The sequence below is a fragment of the Schistocerca cancellata genome, chromosome 11, assembly GCF_023864275.1.
Source record: "Schistocerca cancellata isolate TAMUIC-IGC-003103 chromosome 11, iqSchCanc2.1, whole genome shotgun sequence".
Lineage (NCBI taxonomy): Eukaryota > Metazoa > Arthropoda > Insecta > Orthoptera > Acrididae > Schistocerca > Schistocerca cancellata.
In genome coordinates, this window is record NC_064636.1 from 88,074,079 (window position 1) to 88,098,497 (window position 24,419).

General features: G+C 40.5%; 1 protein-coding gene across 1 annotated transcript in view; it reads left to right on the forward strand.

The window, feature by feature from the left end:
* The window catches only part of LOC126108247 (protein shuttle craft), a 276,697-nt gene that overhangs the window by 124,359 nt on the left and 127,919 nt on the right, over window positions 1–24,419 (forward strand). The window contains exon 11 of the mRNA XM_049913476.1: window positions 18,635–18,884. Within this exon, the coding sequence (XP_049769433.1) occupies window positions 18,635–18,884 (250 nt within the window). The remainder of the gene's footprint in view (window positions 1–18,634; window positions 18,885–24,419) is intronic.

Consider the following 24,419-nt stretch of genomic DNA (forward strand, 5'->3'; position numbering starts at 1 on the left):
CTTCAACATCCTGTTTGACCACTTGTAAACTCTTGTCTTCAACATTGTAGTTTCACCAAAAGCCACAGACATTTTGAAAACAGTGCTGCACTTCATTCCAGGTTTATCTTTTTTCAAAACATATATATAATTTTTTACTGTCAAAAATGAACTACGTATTCATAAAAGCTGAAAATGTGAACATATGTCAAAGCGCGTGAAATTAGAAATTTTCATTATTTTTTGATCCCATCTCCTGTTTGGCACGAGATGTTTATGCTCAGGTCAAGCAATTCCCATAAATTGTGGGCTGATTGTTTGTGAAAGCAGAGCTGCCATGCAATAGTGTCACAGATAACGTCCATCACTTTCAGATCGAGTGAATTTGATGGCCAAGACATCAGTGTTTGTTGACTCTCATATTCCTCAAACACCAAACCACAACCCTCACCACGTGACATGGACAGTTATTGGGCTGAAAGATGCTATTGCCATCAATGAAGACATTGAGCAGTAAGGAATGCATGCTGTTGGCAATAATGTTCATGAGTCCATGGCTAACATGCTCCTTTTGATTACTATGGCAGGACCCTAGCAAGGCCAGGTGAATGCCGCCTGTAGTGTAATATCCCCTCTACTGTCCTGTGTGCATGTTTCAAACAGCTGTTCACCTAGATGGTGGAGTATCAGGACACAGTCATCAACCTGGTATAAGACGAGGGTAAGTCGAAAAATTATCCGCAACATAGCTGTACCTTTTATTGCAATACAAATAAGACACATATGTTAACATCATTTTTCTTTCAATATAGTACCCTTGCCTTTAATTGCGCTTAATGCGTCATTGCACAAGTTTCTGGACACCTTCAGAAAAGAAAGTTTCTGGCTGAACAGTGAGACACACATGCACCGCAATCTTTAATTCTTGGTCCGTTAATACCTCTTTGAGTGAACCAGATAAGTGACATTCGAAAGAGGGCAAGATCAGGACTGTATGGTGGATGGGCTGTTACTGGAAACTTGTATTTCTGCAGTGTTTCAGCAATATGGGTAGAGGTATGTAGATGCACATTTTGTGCAATAGCACAACACCTTTTGTCGGTAGACCTCAGCATTTGCTTGGAATTGCAGACTTTAGCCTCTCAGTAAGTACCTCACTATAACAGGCACTGCTGTAACTCGCCTGATAATGTTCGAGTATTGGACCTTGTGCATCCCAGAAAATGGGAAACGTAAGTATTCCTGCAGATGCTTTGGTTTTGAACTTTCTCCTGCTGAGCAGTTGTGGATGTTTCTCTGCCGTTCACTATCTGGCTCGTAATGGTGCATCCATGTTTCATTACTATTGACGGATTCCGTCTAAGAAGCCACCAAGTTCGTTACCAAAGTGATCCAGATGTTTTTGACAGATGGCCAAGCACATTGTTTATGCAACACTGTGAGTTGTTTCAGGGTGCATCTCTTACAGACTTTGTGAAACCCAAATCTGTTGTGGACGATTTTGCAGGCAGAACTGTGACTAATTTGCAGATGATGTGTCATATCATTAAGGCACTTGTCTGTCTACCGGGACTGTGTCATGTGCACCCTAAATGTTGTCGTCATCATTTGCGGCCGTGGATCATCATCTGGCTTCTTTCTCACACGTAGTACTTAACGCGATCATTTCTGAATTTTGTAATCCATTCGTAGACACTGCATTGCGGTATGATTCTGTTCCTGTATTGTGCTGGAAGTCTCTTATGAATTTCAGCACCCGATACATCTTCCAGTCTGCAACAAAAAGAAGACAAATGGATGAATCAGAGTCAAACTTTCATAGCGGGACTACAACAGCATAACAATAAAATAAATGACAGAAATCAGTATGAACAGTGTAAGAAGTGTTGTCACAGTAATGCGGGAAATTTTTGTACTTGCGCTCGTAGGATACGTGATTCGTCTAAGCAGGTGACACATTACCACTGATCTGTTTTCGAATCTCAATGAACCTGTGTGCACTGCCGTTTTAATTGGTGATGTCATTGGGTCGGTATAGGAACACGTAGGGGTCATCTGGTGTGGAGCTGCACGTTCAACAATATGCGCCATTTGTGCCTGCACCAGCCTCATATTCTGTCATCAGATGTGCCGCAGATCTCCCCCTATCCTGCTTTACAGGGGGTCGAGCCTCTGACATCCACATTGTATGGTGAGGGGTGGACACCTGACACCTTGTCTCGTCGTGGTTTCGCCGTCCTTGACAACTTTCCACAGCTGTTCACAATAGTAGTAAGCAAACAGCCGACAGTGCCGTTTCCTAGATATCTGTTTACAAACACTGGGCCAAAACAATCTGTCCTCCGTCAAGGTAGCCTAATCTGTGGATTTACGCATTCGCTCCCCATTCGTCCCTGCTCTGGTCATTTACTTTTCTTGGCGTATTGCGTGCCTGCAGAGTTACCAGACAGTATTCAGTCCTGCAGTGGGCAGTGCTCACGGAGTTTTCACTCATTTGTGTATGTAGTCGCAACAAATTACGAGACAGACTGGCCAGTACTTACCTTCAAGGGGTGAAATGTGTAGCACTGCTTGTAGTTAAAATTTTGTATTTTCGGTGATCCACAGCCTCCATATGCTTAATAAACATAAACGTGGTCCTTAGTAGGCTGTAATGGGATGTTTATTTATTCGTGTGATTAGCTAATTTTGAGTAAGCGTCATTGTCAAAGCACCTGTAAAACCGACGTGGAAAAGTACAAGAGAATAACACACAAAAAAAAAGCTTTAGCTGCAAAGGAAGTGCACCATTTGCGACAACAAAACACAGTGCGTACATGGTGTCTGCTGACAGCAAAATGTGGCAGAGGCTCTTGGATGAAGTATTTGAACCATTAACTTTCCCTGCTTGTATGTTCACACAAATTAAGTGATGTAGCTGTTGGCTGACTACATCATGCGTCCTCTGCTCTTGAACCTCTGCTGTTATTGGCTGACGAGATCATGTAATGTGAGCCTTGATTGGCTGACAAAAGCGCGTCATGCACACAATCTCTATTTCAGTGCTTTTGAAGCTACCGTGCTGCATTTGGTGGAATTCATATTTATACTTTCGTAATACCAAACTATGCAGTGTACACATTGCTGCGCATCGTAGATCTTTCTAAAATACTTTGTCTTTTGCCATGTTTTTCCTAAAGTATTGGGAAATTGTACCATTCAAAGGATTGATATGTTCTACAGCTCTGAGGAAAAGTACATTGTCACTAGTGTACTAAAGCAAATTTTTACTGGGAAATACAGGAATATTTTAACTTGTCTGCATATACAACCTATGTACCCTTTATCTCCCCCCCCCCCCCCTCCCTCTCCCAACAGACAAATCAACAAAAACTGTGAAACTTGTCTCTTCTTGACCTCATCTCCCTGCAGCCTTACACATTATTCACAATGTTGTTGCCACGATTCTGTGGCTACCGCAAACACTTCTTTAGAAGTCGGGTTTGACCACTAGAACATCACATCTGTGTCTCATCCATTGACAAGACTGATAAAAAGGAAGTCCCACTCATACCAGGTGTACCGGTATGAAATGAGTGTTTTTTTGTGAAAATGAAACACTAATTTTGAATTGAAAAGTAAAAACATTTTATTCAAGGTACTGACCATTGCTTTCTATACATTTTGACCACCTTTCTGGCAATTTGTGGACACCACGCCAATAGAAATGTTCGTCTTTTGAAGGAAAACAATCAGACACCCAATTTTCGACTTCTTTGTAGGAATCGAAGTGTTCCTCAGCCAATGTGTGTCCCATTGATGAAAACAAATGGTAGTCGGAAGGGGCCAAGTCTGGTGAATACGGCAGGTGGGGTAGCAGCTCCCAGCCAAGTGTTTTGATTGTATCCTGAACCAGTTTTGCTTTGTGTCCATGTGCATTGTTGTGTAAAAAAATTACTTTGCCATGTCTTCTGGCCCATTCTGCTCTTTTTTCGATCATTGCACACTTCAAATTGATAATTTGTTGTCTGTAGCGATTAGTATTCACAGTTTCACCGGGTTTTAGAAGCTCGTGATACAACACACCTTTCTGATCCCACCAAACGCAGAGCATTGTCTTCTTGCCGAATCGATCTGGTTTTGCAGTTGATGTTGACGGTTGTCCCGGATTAACCCACGATTTTTTTCTGTTTAGGATTCTTAAAATAAATCCATTTTTCATCGCCGGTAACAATTCGATGCAAAATTGATTTTCTTTCATGTCTTTCAAGCAAAACTTGACAAAGGATTTTTCGGTTTACCATGTGTCTTTCATTCAATTCATGTGGCACCCATTTTCCACACTTTTGGATCTTTCCTATAGCTTTCAAACGGTCAGAAACTGTTTGTTGTGCAACATTTAGCATTGCTGCCATTTGCTTCTGGCTCAGTATCATCTTCATCCAATATTGCTTGCAATTCGGCGTCTTTGAACTTTTTTGGTGGTCTTCCATTCATTTCTTACATCAAAATCATTATTTATTAACTGTTGAAACCATCTTTTGCATGTTGCTTCTGATAGAGCACGATCACCATGTATACTAAATATCTATGACAAATGTCATACCAACCAAACAAAAAAAAATTAAGGCTCTTTCACAACAAATGTTCCCTATCGACACATTTGTATCTTAACACTCATTTCATACCGGTACACCTGGTACTGTTATCAAACATCAACATTACCTAGCAATATGCTGTGCGTACACCCTTGCAGTTGTCTCTCAGCATATCTGGCACCCATCTGGAAGACACTTTTTGCCAGTTTAAGTATCGAGATCAGTCCTCACTCTCACCACTGCCTCTACAGTCGTGCGTGCTGTACAGTGCTGCCATATCTGTTGCACATTCACGACGAGTGCTCACGTATTTTAAAACAAAATCCATGTTTCTATCTCTTTGCAGTCCTGAGAAAAATAATCGGAGGTGGCCTAACTAGAATGCACCTCATGCAAAATACAGTGGACATTACATTTAGATCTATTCATATTGATTAACAGCAATTTCCTTTTACAAAATTATTAAGACTTTCATGGCCACTTGTTGAGTCACTGCCTGTTGGCTTCTGTCTCGGGTTCTTCAGCCAATGTGTGTTTGACGATTTTTCTGACAAGTCATCAGCACAAGTGGTTGTCATTGTCAAAGCTTCTCTCCATTGCTCTTGGTGGACTGGAATCGCACTCATGGCCACAGATTGTATGTACCTAGTGAACTGACATCCAGAGACTAACCCTGGTCATTACCACTGTGGTTCTCCTCTTGCTGCCTGCTACGGTTGTTCGGTGTAGCACAGGAATCCAGATTCTCTTCACTTTGATGCTTTCTTCTTTCTTGTTAAAGGTGTTGTCGTGTTTGTGTATTTCTATAGCTTTCCTGAACTGTCAGGTATGATAGCCCTTCTCTGCAGTGAGAACATGGGTGTCGGAGAAATGTACCGTGTGCTCTGTGTCGCACATTGTGTTCTCTGCCGTGGTGAATTTCTCCACGTGCCCCAACGTGCAATGCTGCTTATTTTTTATGATCTTGGTGCTGATTGATCGTCCACTCATTCCAACATACTTTTCCATATGTAAATGGTATTTGGTGTATTTCCAACATTGCAAGTGGCTCCCTTTTCTCCTTTGCTGATCTGAAACACTCTTTGGCCTCACTTGTCGGTTTAAATTAGTCTGCCACTCTGGGAATATATGGCAGAAAGGCCAAACCCGAGACATCTCTCTTTCCAATGTGTCACCTCGCTGAGGGTTTGGGCCTGTGATTCTTATTATACAGGGTGATCAAAAAGTCAGTATAAATTTGAAAACTGAATAAATCACGGAATAATGTAGATAGAGAGGTACAAATTGACACATGCTTGGAATGACATGGTGTTTTATTAGAACCAAAAAAATACAAAAGTTCAAAAAATGTCCGATAGATGGCGCTTCATCTGATCAGAATAGCAATAATTAGCATAACAAAGTAAGACAAAGCAAAGATGATGATCTTTACAGGAAATGCTGAATATGTCCACCATCATTCCTCAACAATAGCTGTAGTCGAGGAATAATGTTGTGAACAGCACTGTAAAGCATGTCCGGAGTTGCGGTGAGGCATTGGCGTCAGAGATGTTGTCTTTCAGCATCCCTAGAGATGTCAGTCGATCACGATACACTTGCGAGTTCAGGTAACCGCAAAGCCAATAATTGCACGGACTGAGGTCTGGGGACCTGGGAGGCCAAGCATGTTGAAAGTGGTGGGTGAGCACATTATCACCACCAAACGACGCACGCAAGAGATCTTTCACATGTCTAGCAATACTTTTGGGGGGGGGGGGGGGGGGAGAGGTTCTAATAAAACCCCATGTCATTCTAAGCATGTGTGTCAATTTTTACCTCTCTGTCTACATTATTCCGTGGTTTATTAAGTTTTCAAATTTATACTGACTTTTTGATCACTCGGTAGATTATTGGTGTAGTACCCATTGGTCCTCAGAACCATTTGTAGGTGTTGTATCTCGCATCTGAAGTGCTGCAGTCCACATATTTGTCTTGCTCGTGTTAGGAGCGTGTTAATCGTGCCTCTTTTCAGGCTTGTGTGGTGATTTCACAGTCTGTGCAGTTATTGGTCCTTGTGTGCAGTTTTTTGATACATACTGTGTCCCATATTTTTACCTACCCTCCTGAGCAGCACATCTAGAAAGGGTAGCTGTTTGCCCTTTTCTACCTCCGTGCTAAATTTGACGTTGGCATGGAGACTGTTAAGGTGTCTTAGGAAGCCTCTGGAATGTTCCTTATCCTGACTAGACACAATGAAGGCAATGTCAACATATCTGCACCATACCTTAAGTTTATGAGGTGCCAAGACCAGCACCTATGCTTCGAAATGCACCGTGAAGAAGGTGGCCATCACTATATTCCTGGTGATGCCTTCCAGGTTTTCATAGATGTTGCCATTTTGCGTGAAGTAGCTTGTAGTGAGACATGCAGGAAAGAGCTTGGTAATTTCCTTTTCATTGATGAAAGAGAGATTAACAAGCTACACTAATTAACGGAAGATTTACACAGTTAACTAACGACAAAGACTAACACGTTACCTTACATGACAATGACTAACTGACGTAGTGTCGCTTGAAAACTTGTTCACAACTGAGTGAAGCCAGATGTGTATTGCCTCTTTATATATGGGCGTAGTATAGAAAATACAAAACGGTGAAGTACAGGATCATTATATTTTAAATATTGAAATAAAAGATGTAATTGGACAGATAAAAAATCTACTCACCTTGTGGCTGGATGAGGAAAAACACACACAAATTAAGGAAATCTGCAAGCTTTTGGAGCCAGTGGGTCCTTCTCCTGGCAGAAGAATAGAAGGGGAAGGAAGAGGGATGAAGGAAAAGTACTGGCAAGGTTTAAGAAATGTGGAGAGCTTCAGAAAAGTCGCCCGGAATTGTGGGTCAAGGAATATTTACAGGATTGGATGAGGAGAGACTTCCCTTTTCCTTCATTCATCTTCCTTCCCCTTCAGTACTTTTATCAGAAGCAGCAATCGGTGACTCCGAAAGCTTGCACATCTCCTTAACTCTCATGTTTTTTGTCCTGTTGCCACTTGGTGAATAGGTTTTTATGTAACTAATTATATTATATTTGGAAAAACATAAAATGTACAGATATAAAATAAATTGTTAAGTAAATTTAATTAAAAGCTGTATAATTAAAAATTGACAAAATAATAGTACTACATTGTAATACAGAAGTGGTAATGTGCGAGGATTCGCAAAGTTTGCAAAGAATTTTTAAGAATGCGACGTTCAGTATTTTGAGTAATTAAAAAACATGTTATTTTCGTGAAATGGTTAATATCTGACTTCAGAAAGAATTACATTTCTAGATTGAAACACTCTGCAACACAAAAAAATTTAATGTAAATAACTTATGAAATATAAAGTTTTTGAGAAAAATGAATCATTTGTTGGGTAGTGGAAAATGAGGGCTTTAAAATAAGCAGAGTCAATCCAGAAACAAACAGTTTTTAGTAGAATTGAATTTTGATGTGCACATTTTATTAATATTTCTATAAAGAAATTGTTTCCAACTGAAATATTTGCGCTATAGTTATCAGCAGATTATGAATAATGAGTTTTACTTAAATACTGCATCAATAAGAATTTAGTAACTACAGTGTATGCAGTATTTGACCAGAAGTATCCGGACACCTGGTAGTGGGCATTGATGTGGGTTTGTGTCCTGCCTCTGCCTTTATGACGGCTGGGACTTCGCAGGGGACACTTTCAGTTAGGTGTCCGAACGTCTGCAGAGGAATGGCAGCCCAAACTAAACCAGTAGATCTAGTGATGGTAGACGACAAGTTATCCCAGCAAAGTTGAAATTCTGAGTTATGCCAGTGGTGGTCCGTCGAGTGCAAGTAGAGACTGGGAGGCCAGTCCATTTCTGAGATGTTACTCTCAACAAAGTATTGGCTCACAGATGCTGCTTTATGACAGAGTACATTATCATTCTGATATATTCAACCTTCATTTCTGTACTGTTCCTATACTGAATTCAATCCAAAATGCTGTAAAACGTGTTCGTATCCTCCTGCATTCAGCATATTCTTAAGCGCAATAAGGAGACCACAGCCTAACTGCTAAAAATACCCACATACCGTAACACCGTGTCCTCCGTACTTCACTGCTGCGACCTTCTTCGGGCATTTGCCAAACCCGGACCCTTCTGTAACATTGCTACAGGATGCAGTGCGATTCCTCACTCGGAGTCACTTGTTTCCAGTCATCCACTCCCCAGTGCTGTCACTCTGTACACCATCTTCAGGGTCACTTAGCAGTGACTACAGAAATGTGTGGCTCATGAGGAGCTGCCTGACTATTATACCCCATTCTTTTTAACTCAGCACGCAGAGTCATTGTGGTAGCTGGACTGCTCGTAGCACTTCAGAATTTGCGAGTGGTACCAGCTCTGCCTGCTCTCTGGTTGTTCTTTCACATTTTCATTTCACAGTCATAAGTAAAGGAAACAAAAGAAAAATTCGGAGTAGGAATTAAAATCCATGGAGAAGAAATAAAAACTTTGAGGTTTGCCGATGACATTGTAATTCTGTCAGAGACAGCAAAGGACCTGGAAGAGCAGCTGAACGGAATGGACAATGTCTTGAAAGGAGGATATAAGATGAACATCAACAGAAGCACAACGAGGATAATGGAATGTAGTCGAATTAAATCAGGTGATACTGTGGGAATTAGATTAAGAAATGAGAGGCTTAAAGTAGTAAATGAGTTTTGCTATTTGGGGAGCAAAATAACTGATGGTGGTCGAAGTAGAGAGGATATAAAATGTAGACTGGCAATGGCAAGGAAAGCGTTTCTGAAGAAGAGAAATTTGTTAGCAAAGAGTATAGATTTAAGTGTCAGGAAGACTTTTCTGAAAGTATTTGTATGGAGTGTAGCCATGTATGGAAGTGAAACGTGGACGATAAATAGTTTAGACAAAAAGAGAATAGAAGCTTTTGAAATGTGGTGCTACAGAAGAATGCTGAACATTAGGTGGGTAGATCATGTAACTAATGAGGAGGTATTGAATAGGATTGGGGAGAAGTGAAGTTTGTGGCACAACTTGACTAAAAGAAGGGATCGGCTGGTAGGACATGTCCTGAGGCATCAAGGGATCACAAATTTAGCATTGGAGGGCAGCGTGGAGGGTAAAAATCGTAGAGGGAGACCAAGAGATGAATACACTAAGCAGATTCAGAAGGTACTGCAGTAGGTACTGGGAGATGAAGAAGCTTGCACAGGATAGAGTAGCATGGAGAGCTGCATCAAACCAGTCTCAGGACTGAAGACTACAACAACAACAGTCGTATCACCAACAGTTGACGTGGGTAGTGTTACAAGGGTTGAAATATTCTTAATGGATTTATTACTCGGGCAACATCCAAGACTACATTGTGTTTGAAAGCACTGACAACACAGTACTACCCATCTCCTATCACTCTTGTGGGTGTCTCTCTCATGCCATTCTAGTGGCCAATTCATTGTTGCATAGATGTGTCTAGATACTTCCGATCAGGTAGCATACATTACATGTTTAATGGAAAGAAATATTATTTACTTAAGGAGTGGAATTTTAGCATAGCATGCTATGTCTCTTGGTGATGACATGAAAGTATGAGAGTTGACTGAAAAGTAATGCCTCCACCTTCGTAACTCTACAACTGTTGGCAGCATTGGTATGCGGCAGGTACTGGCTTGTTCTGTAGCCCTTCTCTACAGCTTCAGTTGGCGGGAAGCCTTAGCATTGAACAGTTGTGTTGTTACAGTGTAAAGTATGGAACCCTGCGCAGACGGTTGGCCAATGCGATTTACGCAACGTGCAGTCATTGAATTCCTGACAGCAGAAGGTGTCACCCCAAAGGAGATTCATCAGAGAATGAAAGCAGTTTATGGTGATGGTGTTGATGTGAGTACTGTACATCATTGGGCGAGTAAGTTTAAAGATGTTGAGGCAGGAACACATGACCTGCGTGACAAACAGAGTTGGATGTCCTGTGACAGCAACCTCAGAGTTTCACAAGCAGAATGTTGACAGAATGAGATTTTCACTCTGCAGCGGAGTGTGCGCTCGGGAAGGAGGAGAGCGTCTGTAAAGTTTGGAAGGTAGGAGACAAGATACTGGCAGAAGTAAAGCTGTGAGTACCAGGCGTGAGTCGTGCTTCGGTAGCTCAGTTGGTAGAGCACTTGCCCGCGAAAGGCAAAGGTCCCAAGTTCGAGTCTCGGTCGGGCACACAGTTTTAATCTGCCAGGAAGTTTTAGAATGTTGACAGATTGATTCAGGACGATCGTCATATCACTCGGAGAGAAACTGCAAGCACAGTCGACATTTCACAAGAATGTGTGGGTCACACTATTGGTTTGATTGACTTTCGGAAGATCTCTGCACGGTGGGTACCCCAGATGCTGACTCCTGAAATGAAAGCGCACAGACTTGAAATTTACCAGGAACTCCTCTCGCTTTACGAGAATGAAGGTGACGTCTTTCTCCATTCAGTTGTGACAGGAGACGAAACTTGGATACACTATTATGACCTAGAGATGAAACATCAGTCTATGGAATATCGACACAAAGACTCGCCCCAGAAAAAGAAATTAAGACGCAGCCCTCAGCTGGAAACATCGTGGCCATAGCATTCTGGGATGCAGGTGGTTTTATATTTCCTCAATTGTAGAACAACAATAAATTCAGAGTGTTACATACAACGCTGCGAACTCTGAAACGACGTCTAACAAGCGTCCGAAAGGAAAGGGGAAATATGTTTTACTGCAGTATGACAATGGCAAACCACACACTTCACGTGCCACCACAGCAGAGCTTCAGAGACTGAATCTCACCACCGTACGGCATCCTCCATACTGTCCAGATTTAGCACCGTCTGACTTCCATCTCTTCCTGATAATGAAAGACGATGTGTGAGGACATGATTATGCTTCTGATGAAGATGTCGAGAGAACTCTGAGACTGTGGTTGTGGAAGCAGTGTCTCGACTTCTTCCGTGACGGCTTCAGATAACTTGTTCATCGTTGGCAGAAATATAGCCAACTGGCTGGTGATTATGTGGAAAAGTGAATATTGGTAATTAAAGATCACATTCTAAGGATTATTTCTGCATTTGATTTATTAAAATATTCCAATCCAAACCCAATTAATGAACGTGAAGGCATTACTTTATCATTCAACCGTCACTGTATATTTTATTAACACTATGCCGTCCGGCTACACCACAGTGTCGTGGGCAGAGTATTGCGCAGTGGCCGGCGACAGCATTTCAGTATCTTTCGCTTTTTGTTGGTGTTTTGTTTAGGTGACAATAAGTTAAACACGTCAACAAGTTTTTTGTTTTTATAAGTCCTTGTGCCCTTTCATCATGGCGGACGAAAGAGACAATAGGATTATTTACGGTGAATGCGCAGACGTCTTGACTGACGTTCCAGACGACTTTCCCGATTCGGACGAAGACATTGGATACCAAAAAAATGAAAGTGAAGCAGAATCCTAGGAAGATAGTGAAATATGTCCAAGAAGAATTCGGCGAACGCTGTGGTTGGCAACTGATTCAGATTAATCAGACGAAGAAGACAGTGCACAGTGGTCAGACTCTGATTTAACAAGGACCAATAATAAATTTGAAGGATCCCTGGGTCCAAACACATTTCCTAAAGATACACAGAGCTTTGAGGATTTTGTAGAATTATATATTGGGAAAGATCCATTTGAATATATTATCAATGAAACCAACAAGTACTACAGTCGAAATTGCAATAGAAGGAAACTGGGTTTTAAAAATGCCAAATTTGTCTACATTACTTCCAGAACTTAGAAAATGGTTTGGGCTTGGTATCCTTATGGGAATTGTAAGAAAAGCAAGGATCAATGATTATGGTCAATGAATCCGTTGATAGGCACACCGATATTTCACAAAACGATGTCTCGCAACCAATTCAGACAAATATTATCATTTTCACATTTTTCCGACAGCAACTGTAAACTGGATAATGTGACCGGCTTGTCAAAGTGCTATTCGTAATTGATTATTTTTCCAAAAAGTTTAAAGAAGTGTTTAATCCAAGTCAAAACATCTCAATTGATGAAGAAATGATACCGTGGCATGGACAGTTAAATTTTAAAGTTTACAATCTGTTGAAAATTATGAAATACGGCATAATCGTTCAGATGCTGTGTGATTTGAGTACGGGGTACATTAACTCATTCAAGATATATTCCGGTGCTGAACAGCCTTTAGCAAAAACAGTGCTGGAACTATTGACACCTTCTGATGGAAAGTGACTTCACCTCTGCATGGATAATTATTATAACAGTGTAGAACTTGCAAGAGAAGTTACTTGAAAAGAAAAATTGAGTTTGAGGAATGATACGGCAAAATAAAGGATTTCCGGAAAATTAAAGTGCGCAAAAGTCAATGTGTCTGAAGGTTGTCATCAACGGAAAGGTGACAAGCGGCCGGCGACAAGCCGGAGATTTTATATATTACATAAACCACAAAAAAGGTCAACTTATAACAAACAAGTTTTCATTAATTTTCTGGATACCCAAGTTGACATGAATGTAGAAACTTGAACTTCATATGAATATAAAAAAATTCTGTAACAAAATTCACTGGATATTTCAGTCAACTGCCCAATTTGTCATGCTCATTCGTCTCTGTTCCTTTTTACTGAATATGTCAACGCTATTTTCAGTTTCCATATCTATTTCTTTGTGGATATTTACAAGAGCCAATCCATTTAGTCTCACCTGCCCATTGTGTTACGCAAATTTGGGGAAAAGTGCTTGTCACAGATCTTTTAAGCTTCAGTTGCTATTTCACGTCTTTTACTTTCATCAGCCCACTTTTTCTTCCATAGTTTCAGCTCTCCTTTCATTAATAGGCATCCAATGTATATTAATAAATAATAAGATGCCCATTTTAAGTTAAATGATATTTATTGGTTTAGGTAGTAAGCTATTTGTCCCTCTTAATGTTTTGTAAAAATGTATTTGAAATGTAATACATTGCAACCTATATTGATGTATAGTTAAAAAATAGAGAGAGAGAGAGAGAGATTGAATCTATTGAAGTAATATATTCACTGATTTCTGAAGTCATTTTATCCAGTGTAATATGATACTCCACTGGGGGGGGGGATTTATAACCCCCCCCCCCCCCACCCCCTTGCCATCGCCCCTGCTTGAGATCACTGGTATTTTGCCACTCATGACAGTGGCCCCCACCCTTAAATTGATTACATAATCCCAGCTGCAGGTAAAGTAGACAGCAGACTTAAGTCTATTGGTAGAATACTATTAAAATGCGATCCATTTACAATGGAGATTGCTTATAAAACATATATGAACCATTTCAGAGTATTACTCATTTGTGTGTGATCTTTATCAGATAGGACTAACAGTGGATATTGAATGTATTCAGAGAAGGGTAGCATGTGTCTGCAGCTCGTGGTCTAGTGGCTAGTGTTGCTGCCTCTGAATCATGGGGTCCCGGGTTTGATTACTGTATGGGTTGAGGATTTTCTCCGCCAAGGGTCTGCGTGTTTGTGTTGTCCTCATCATCTCATCAACATTCAGGAAAGTGGCGAGACCGGATAGTGTAAAGATTGGGAATTTGTACAAGCACTGATAACCACGCTGTTGAGCATCCCACAAACAAATCATCATCATCATCATCATCATCAAGAGTGGCATGGGCAGTAGCAGGTTTGTTTGACTTGTGGGAAAATGTTACAGAATACTCCTATCTGTCACTTCCATAGGGACTGCAAATATGAGCTCAGACTAATTACTGAATGCACAGAGGTATTTGTAAGCAGTCATTATTCTTTTTATACTCCATACATGATTAGAATAAGAAGCAACCCTAACATTTGATAAAATGGGATGAACCCTTAGTCATGAATGTTCGTAGTTGTTTTCAGATTGCTGATGTAGATGTAGAAACAAAGGTGGAACACATTTATATAAACTTACTAACTACATATGTATATGGGAATTGGATATACCTCCTGATCTTCTACCCCATCTCCTCTTCTCCCCTCTCTCTGACCTTGTGCTTTATTTATTGTTATTGGCAATGAAACCTTGATTGGGAATTAGTCACTTGAAATGAATGGATGAATTGTATGCGGTGTGTTAAGGATCTCCCTCACTGCTACACTTCTGTGGATAGTTGCTCCAGTGACATCATTTTGCACAGTTCTAATCCACAAATGAGTAGGGATACACAGTTTTGGAGGGTTCAGATTCTGTAATAATATTCTAATCATGAGCTGATAAGACAAATACAACTTTCTTGTTTTTTATTAAAACAGACTAAGAGGGCAGTAGACAAAACAGCACATCTCTGCGTATACAATTCAAGTTAAAAATTATGTATAGGGAGAAAGAATGCATATGGGAGAAACAATTTGTCTAATGTTCAAAATCCCTGTTGTTGTAGCTAGAACTGCCTGCAAGAAAGAAAATGAAACCGAACATTTTCACAGCACAGCAGAGCACAACATTTTCTTTCTTGCAGTTGGTTTCAACAGAAAAGCTGCACATTGCTGTTTAAAAAATATATAGCATATGGCCTTCTAAATATTTACCAGAGTATCATGTAAAAATCTCAAATAAATCAGCCAAAAACATTAAGAGATTTTTGCTAACAATGTTTCCCCATTATACAGTGTGTTTCAAAAAGAATATACATATTTCGAATGCATATATTTATTAAAGTTTAAGACATATGAATATGAAACTTTGCACACTCATTTACGAACCTCTCAAGTTCAGATTACAGATGTTCAGTATGTCCTCCATCAGTGACACGAACAATATCACATCGATAATCAAATTCCTCCCATACTTGGACAAGCATGTCTTTCGTCACTGACCACTAACATGGAAAGTCACTTCATCACTGAACACGATGCATTGGGCAAAAGTTTTATCATTGTCAATAGCATCAAGGATCTCGTTACAAAATGCCACACTTTGCGTTTGTCATCAGGACGCAGAACTTGTAACAGCTGTAACTTGTATGGCTTCATAACCAACAGGAATCTCAAGACACGCCAAATTGTTGTAGGCAGTTGTAACTCCCTCTGACATGACGAGTTGATGTTGAAGTACTATGTTGGAAAGCAGTTTGAATTAGTGCAACAGCTTTTTCAGGAACATGAGGGCAGACAGGAGTTCTTCCTTTACGTACACGTCCTGCATGTAGAAACTGTCGAAACCATCTGAGAATGATCCACCCGTTCGGAGTATCAGTTTGGTTCCTCAACCTGAAACATCTTTGCACTGCAATCAAGGACTTGCACTTTGAAAACTTGAGAACACAAAATGATTTCTGTTGCAGAGTAGCCGTTTTAAACATACGAGATGTAATTGGAAAGTTTTAAGGATGGCTCTGCTACTACTTACTGGTTTGACGGGCAGTTACACGGAGGGTGGGGAGTGAGTCATTTCATTGTCCTTGAATGGCCTCTGACAGGAAATTGCGTTTCCATTATTCAGTTCGTTGTGGCAGCTGGTTGAGTGTGGGTCTGTTAGGACTTCATGCCTGATTCTGTTTGGGTGAAAATGGACGTAAAAACGGAGCCACGAGTTTGTGTGAAATTTGGTTTTAAAAACTGGGAAATCAGCTTCTGAAACTTATGAACTATTAAAAAACAGCATTTGGAAATAATTGTATGAGACAGTCAAATGTTTTTGTCTGGTTCAACAGATTTAAAAATGGCCACGAATCATTTGAAGATGACCCATGGTTCGGCCGTCCTTACACCTCAAAAACGAATGAAAATGTTGTGAAAGTTCGCAACTTAGTGCACTCTGATTGTATACTTACAATTAGGTAGATGGTTGATGAACTTAATTTAAGTTTCTATGCAGTTCAGCCAATTTTAACTGAAGAGCTGAACATGCATTAAGTGTCCGCAAAATTCATTCCAAAAGTGTTGTCAAGTGACCAGAGACAATACCGACTTGTGAAGTGTGCCAAGAACTGATTAATTGGACTAAAAATGACCCAGATTTGTTAATGGGGTAATTACAGGTGATGAATCGTGGCCATATGGATATGATCCTGAAACCAAAGTGCAGTCTTCGCAATGGAAGACTCCAGGTTCACCGCGACCAAAAAAAGCACGGCAAAGTCGGTCGAAGGTGAAGACAATGTTGGTGATTTTTTTATTCTACCTGTATTGTGCATCATAAATTTACCCTTGGAGGACAGACAACTAACAAGGAATACTACAAACATGTCCTTGAGCAGTTGTGCAAAAAGGTGCGGAAGAAAAGGCCTGCATTGTGTAAAGACAGGAGTTGGGTGCTACACCGTGACAATGTTCCAGCTCATCGTGCCTTCTCCGTCGTTGAATTTTTGACCAAATTCAAAATACCTGTGCTTCCACAACCGCCAATTTTCCCTGATTTGGCCCCAGTGGACTTCTACCTGTTTCCTAAAATGAAATTTTCTCTGTAAAGGAAGCGATTTGACTCGATTGAAGACATCCAGGCAAATACGGAGAGCGTCCTTAACACACTTAAGGAAAAGAATATCCATGAATGTTTCCAAAAGTGGAAGCACCCTTGGAGTTGGTTTTGAAGGAGATGCATCACAGTGCATGTAAGTACCACCATTGTACAATTACAAGCCCATTCTTAAAACTTTCCAGTGGCACCTCGTATGACAGTTACCGAGAAAAACAGAAGACAACTTACATCTAGCAGCTATTAATATAAACTAGACTGTGTATTCGTTTCTCCAATAGCCGACCCAAGGTGCAGCAATCGATAATTTGGACAAAATAATACTTTGTAATACATATATTCGTTTTGAAACACCCTGTATATTGTATAGATGTGTTTATATACTGTATGTACATCTACATCTACATCCATACTCCGTAAGCCACCTGACGGTGTGTGGCGGAGGGTACCTTGAGTACCTCTATCGGTTATTCCTTCTGTTCCAGTCTCATATTGTTCATGGAAAGAAGGATTGTCGGTATGCCTGTGTGTGGGCTCTAATCTCTCTGATTTTATCCTCACAGTCTCTTCGCGAGATATACATAGGAGGAAGCAATATACTGCTTGACTCCTCGGTGAAGGTATGTTCTCGAAACTTTAACAAAAGCCCGAACCAAGCTACTGAGCGTCTCTCCTGCAGAGTCTTCCACTGGAGTTTATCATCTCCGTAACGCGTTCGGGATTACTAAATGATCCTGTAACGAAGCGCGCTGCTCTCCATTGGATCTTCTCTATCTCTTCTATCAACCCTATCTAGTACGGATCCCACACTGGTGAGCAGTATTCAAGCAGTGGGCGAACAAGCGTACTGTAACCTACTTCCTTTGTTTTTGGATTGCTTTTCCTTAGGGTTCTTCCAATGAATCTCAGTCTGGTATCTGCTTTACCGACGGTCAATTTATATGATCATTCCATTTTAAATCATTCCTAATGTGTACTCCCAGATCATTAATGGAATTAACTGCTTCCAGTTGCTGACCTGCTATTTTGTAGCTAAATGATAAGGGATCTATCTTTCTATGTATTTGCAGCACATTACACATGTCTACATTGAGATTCAATTGCCATTCCCTGCACCATGCGTCAATTCGCTGCAGATCCTCCTGCATTTCAGTACAATTTTCTAGTGTTTTCAAGTTATATACCACAGCATCATTCGCAAAAAGCCTCAGTGAACTTCTGATGTCATCCACCAGCTCATTTATGTATATTGTGAATAGCAACGGTCCTACGACACTCCCATGCGGCACACCTGAAATCACTCTTACTTCGGAAGACTTCTCTCCATTGAGAATGCATTCTGTTATCTAGGAACTCTTCAATCCAATCCCACAATTGGTCTGATATGTAACGAAAGTAAGTAACCTCGTCCAATTGTTTATTAGAGTATCGTGTAAAAAATCTGAAATAAATGGAAATTTTTGATATATTCTTTGGGCAAAAAAAAGGTGACACTGTCATCAGAACTGACACTGCGCTGCAGCAGAATATTTTTTACAGTTTCATTTAGGCAGCTGTCAAACTCCTTAGCAGCTATGACCTACGAAGTGTAACATTTGCAGGGCACGGCAGGAGAAGCGGGAGGTGCGACTGCGGCGGCGGCAGAGTCTGGAGGTGCCTCAGACACCGCAGAGTCCAGTCCGGAGGAGACCGGCGGGCCGGCTCCGGATACGGGTTCAACTGGGGCATCACAGGAGGAGGACTGTGAGGAAAAAGCCTCTGGAGAAGTAGGTTACGTGAGAACTTCGTGCCTCGATCCAGTACCGACGTGTGGCCAAGTTTGCGGCAAGCTGCTGCCGTGTGGCCAGCCCTGTAAGTATGAGGTGCCTCACCTCCACCACCACTGCAAGCTCGTGAAATGATTACGACTGATGACTGTAACTTTAGACAAAATGGCTCTTCTATGCAGGCTTACTGACATTTTTTTTGTATCCAAAGACTTTGATTTGTAGACTTAATTTTCTGTTTCCTTGAGTCTAGACATCCAGTAGTTTCAGAAATAACAATGTTTGTCAACCTAGACTGTTTTTCTTTTCCCAAATAACTTCCGGGAATTCAGCCAGGTAACCCTATCAGCGACTGGCGATATTTCGGCGGGAGAATACCCCGCTTTTTTCAAGGCAAACTGCAACAGACAGGCGACGTACATGCAAAGTTAAAACCTCGGTTCTCGGACTGATGCAGCAAAGATAACACACACACTGAACACTAGTGCCACCAAAGATGACCAAAGTCAGAGATATCGATAGACTACGAAATCGCAGGTGAGGTAGCATTGACTCTGTCCGTCTGTTTTTTGACAAGGGATAGAGCCGGATTCCAAACAGAGTTTAAACAGAAACCTCCATCCCTGTTAACGAGGTTGCTCACTAATTTAATCTCAACTGCCTCCCTAATACACTGTCCGAATAACTGGAGGTGCTTGCCAATATCTCGGTGTTATTATATAACGCGGGGTGACCAGTATCCAAGCAATGTTTGGCAGTAGCAGATCTACTTGGCTCCTGTAATCGTGTGTGTCGTTTATGCTCAGTACATCGGTATCCACGGTCCTTATAATTTGACCAATATATGCCATGCCGCAGCTACAAGGAATACGATATACACCCGCCTTACGCAGTCCAAGATCATCCTTAACCAGGGTGTATACGACCCGGGACAACCGGGAAATCCGGGAAAAACCCGGGAATTTTTTCATCCGGGAGAAAACCGGGAAAAACCCGAGAATTTTTCGGAATTCCGGGAATTTTTCATTGTTTTAGCTTTCAGTTAAATTTTTGTAATTTTGGCTGCAGAATTGATTCTCTAGCAAAGAATGTTATTGTATCCTGCTACTAGAGAATGATACTGCAGCAATAAAATATAAACGAGAGGGAAAAAAATAAAACTTTAGTGGCAAAGGAAATGTGCAATTTACAACAACAAACAACCGTGCATGCACAAGCGTCTGCAAATAGCAAAAATATGTCAAAGGACGTAGGGCAAAGACTGTAATTCTTCGTAACAATAAACTGCTTGCCATGAGCATGACGTCACAACTGTTCACATTAGGTTCGTTTGACCAATTGCCAGCGATCTGTTGCGCATGCGCATTTGACTCGCGTATAAGCAGTACCTTCTCCCGCTACTTGAAGTTTGGCTGTTAGCTGTATCGGTAGTAGCAGCAAGCAGCCAGATGCAAACGAGAAATTTTTTTCTCGCGCGCGCTAGCTGCCAGATTCACGCTTGCACAGAGTTGTCTGAGTTGTAGTGGGGAGGGGGTTAACCTGCACATGACCCATGTTTACGTAAAGTGAATTCGCTGCTTCTCTTCGTGTACTGCTCCCACGTCAAATGAAAACAATACGGATTTCTGTGGCTGGGAGGTATCAAGTGAATTAAAATACATTCACATAATTATGGAGGACAAAAATATATTATTAATTTCAGTTTTCTGATTTTATTTTATTTCCAAGTTAGTAGCGGTCAAGCATTAATCGCCTTGCAGAACAGTGAAGTTATTTTTGCAAGTTTGCTAAAGAAATTTGGCTTCATTAATCTTTCCGCCGTGGCGATCATTTTACAGTATTGGCTGCTTCCAACCGCTCAATTTCAAGTGCAATTTCAAGTGCACGTTATCATCTTCTGCCATATATGGCATTATGCCATAATAAAGAACCAAAAATGAGATCGTAGAGTACTGGTACTCCAAGAAAATTTACATCCCTAAAACCACACTGAAAAGCTTAATATCAGATGGGACCTACTTCATTGTGAATCTGGAAAAAGCCAATTTGCACATCAAGCCAAATTATGCATTTTAGTATGGTTTACGAAACTCCGATGCTCTTGGAGTATCCTCTGATGCACTGTTTCTTTTATGGTGTAATGTAAGCTCTTTTAGTGCTTTATACACACGAACATACGGGCTTCCTACACCACTACAGTTGCAATTATGCCTGTTTTCTGGTGCTCTCTGGCAACTGGTAAATCGAACCTATTTCTAACAGTCTGCGAATAGTATTGCGAACGGTGGTTAGAAAAGCGTTACTTTCAAAGTAAATTTCTTTTTACGCAAGATGAATTATGTTACGTGTGAGAAAGTGGGATGGATATCTAAATCACAGAGCGTTCGAAACAGAACAGTTTGAGGACCAGCCACTTACAAGAATTTCGAGCCGAGACATTTATGTCATAATTTTAAATTTACTGGCAGATTTGTGTGATGTGTCTTAAAGTATAACACACGCAAAAAAATATCAACATTACATGTGAAAGCTTAGCTTCTGTTGTAGCGTGTTAATCTTAGAGAGTAACATTATATATGAAAGCTTAGCTTTTCTAGAAGATATACGGTGCGGCATACATTAATGTAAACCGTTAACTTTTCCTCATGTATGTTCGCGCTATGTGACCAGTGATCTTGCTATTGGCTGACTATAACACGTGTCCTATGTTCTGAATAGCCGCTGTCATCGGCTGACGAGATCTCGTGGCTTGAGATATGACTCGCTTACAAAAGGACATCGCAGCCTCGGTTTCAACGCTCCGGAAACTAACACGCTGTGTTTGGTGCAATTCGAATTTATACTTTTGTAATGTGAAAATATGCAGCGTATATATGTTGATGCAAATCAAAGGTCTTTCCAAAATTTCTCTCCCTTTTTTTTAATTAAAGGTCTCTCCAAAACCTTCTTTGCCCCGTCTTTTCTTTTTTTTCCCGGGAAGTTCTATGCGATTGTATAAAACGTTAACCATTCAAAGGATTCATAAGTTTTACAGTTCCGAGGGAAAATCTACGGAAAACCTACTGTCACTTAGCACATGAAAAGTGTATTTTCGCCCGGGAAAAACCATATTTTTTAAACGGGGTATCTGGGAGAAATCCGGGAATTTTATTTCCTTGTCCATGTATACACCCTGTTAACGGAACTCAAAAGTGCTGTAATTTTAGATGGAGGTCGGAAAACACATTTCACATCGTATTTCCGTAAAATACGACCAATCTTGTTGGACGTGTTTCCTACATAAGGCAAAAAGGCAGTAGATTTAGGTGTCGACTCAGAATTATTACCAATCACCCAATGTACAGTTGGTCGATAGCACAACGCACGTTCAATCTGTCTGTCACTATAACCATTTTGACATAATTTAACTTTAAGATGGGACAGCTCAGCTGGCAAAGTCGCAGTGTCAGAAACGACATGTGCCCTGTGTACCAAGGTACGAAGTACCCCTTCGCGCTGAGCCGGATGGTGACAACTATTAGCCTGTAAGTACAAGTCGGTGTGAGTACGTTTCCTGTAGACTGCATGTCCCAATGATCCATCATCCTTCCTCCTAACCAAGAAAGGGAAGGCAACAATCCTCTTCCAACTCCATCGTAAAATGAATGTTCGGGTGGATCGAGTTCAGATGTTCTAGAAGACATTCAAATTCTCCCTACCGTGAGACCAAACAACGAAGGGATTGTCAAAGTATCTAAAGAAACAGGCGGGTTTCAAAGGCGCCGACTCCAATGTACGCTCCTCGAAGTCTTCCATAAACAAATTTACGATCACAGTAAACAACGGACTACCCATCGCAACTCCATCTGTCTGCTCGTAATACTGGTCATTGAATAAAAAGTAAGTGGCTGTCAACACATGTCGACAACAGACTGTTATTAAATGCTCTTACTCACAGTCACAATTTCAGAGTGTTTTGCCATTGTCAATAACTGACAGCTCACTATGAAACGCATCACTGTGTAATCGCTCCTTTTAACAGCTGTGTCCTGGTTTCAACCATACTTAACTGTTTCATGTGCGTAATAGGACAGGATTGGTTGTCATCCACATAAAAGGACATGAGGTCCAGAGCATATAACTCCCATATGTGACATACTGTCATGTAAATGTTTATGGTGGTACTTTGCTAATAACTTACTGAGTGAGTGTAAGCTCATTGGTTGCTGCAGTAAGCATGCATGTCCTACTTTCTGTAACACTTTCTTTGCACTGAAATCCGTCGCTTACCACTTACTTTCATGTTTTTAAAGTGAGGCCTACAAGCCAGATTGTGCTAACACACATAGTAACTTGACGTATAGTGTTGTTTGTTGGCCAGGTTTTTCTGTTATTGTCACTTTCTGTCCATGTACAAAATATTAATCACAAATAAGGAATGTATATATGTCAAGTTGTCATGTTTTAGCACAGCATGCTGTGTTGTCTTGACTGTAAAAACGTTGCGGAATGTGAAAAGTGATTAAAAACATTGAAAAAAGTGTTGCAGAAGTGAAGACACATGCTTGGTCACAACAGCAACAAATGGACATACATTCAGTAAATCATCAGTTTAGTATTGCCATAAACACTTATGTGGAAGCACACCTTTTCTCCAGAACTGCATCACACATTTTCTGTTTGTACATAGTTATATGCTATGCACCCAATGAAGACTTTGGGCACCAATGATGTTAACGATAATCTTACTTATAATAGTAGTAGGATAATACGTGTTTAAATAATTTGTGTGTCTTGATGCTTGCTGATGGGCACTGGAGGCTTGAAACACATTGTTAACCATTGTCAGCCAACTTAAACATTGTGACAGGTTGCAGGCGGCACGTAAGTATATTCTTTATTATAATACAACTGTGGAAAGTAACCTGCCAGTACAATCTTGATGTACAGTATTACATCAGTGTAACTCATACAGTCATGACATTTGCTGGTGTGAGACAGCTGTTTTTGTCATAAGATTAATGTTCATTCATAATTATTTTTCTATTTAATTTACAAAATCATTGTTATATTTTTTGCACCTAAAGAGTTACAAAAAGACAAGGGACCTGAATAATTGTAAAATAAATATAAACAGAGCTGGATTTCACAAATAAAATTTCATGAGCTACAATGCTTCCACGAAACTTACCCTTGAAATTTCATATAATTGCAGCTTATCCCAATGAAACAATATTATGAAAAGGAAAGTTGCTACTCACCATATAGTGGAGATGCGGAGTCGCAGATAGGCACAAGAAAAAGACAGTCACAAATAAAGCTTTCATCAAACACACACACACACACACACACACACACACACACACAAAACTTACATTCCGTCCTGGATTTTCCATTGTTTGATTTTATCCCAATGAAAGCAAGACAATACAGATTCAGTAATTCATCCATAAGAAACAAGTTTCTCTTGCAGGACATTCTTATCACTGGCACCCAACGGTTTTGCAGAGATTCAAAAGATTTGCTCATTGTTGCATTTATCTCTAGTTTCCCATTTTTTAGCATTTGTTGAATACAATTACCTCTTCCTCAGAATATGACTATGTTTAAAAATTGTGACATTTATGGCCCTGGTGTAGCA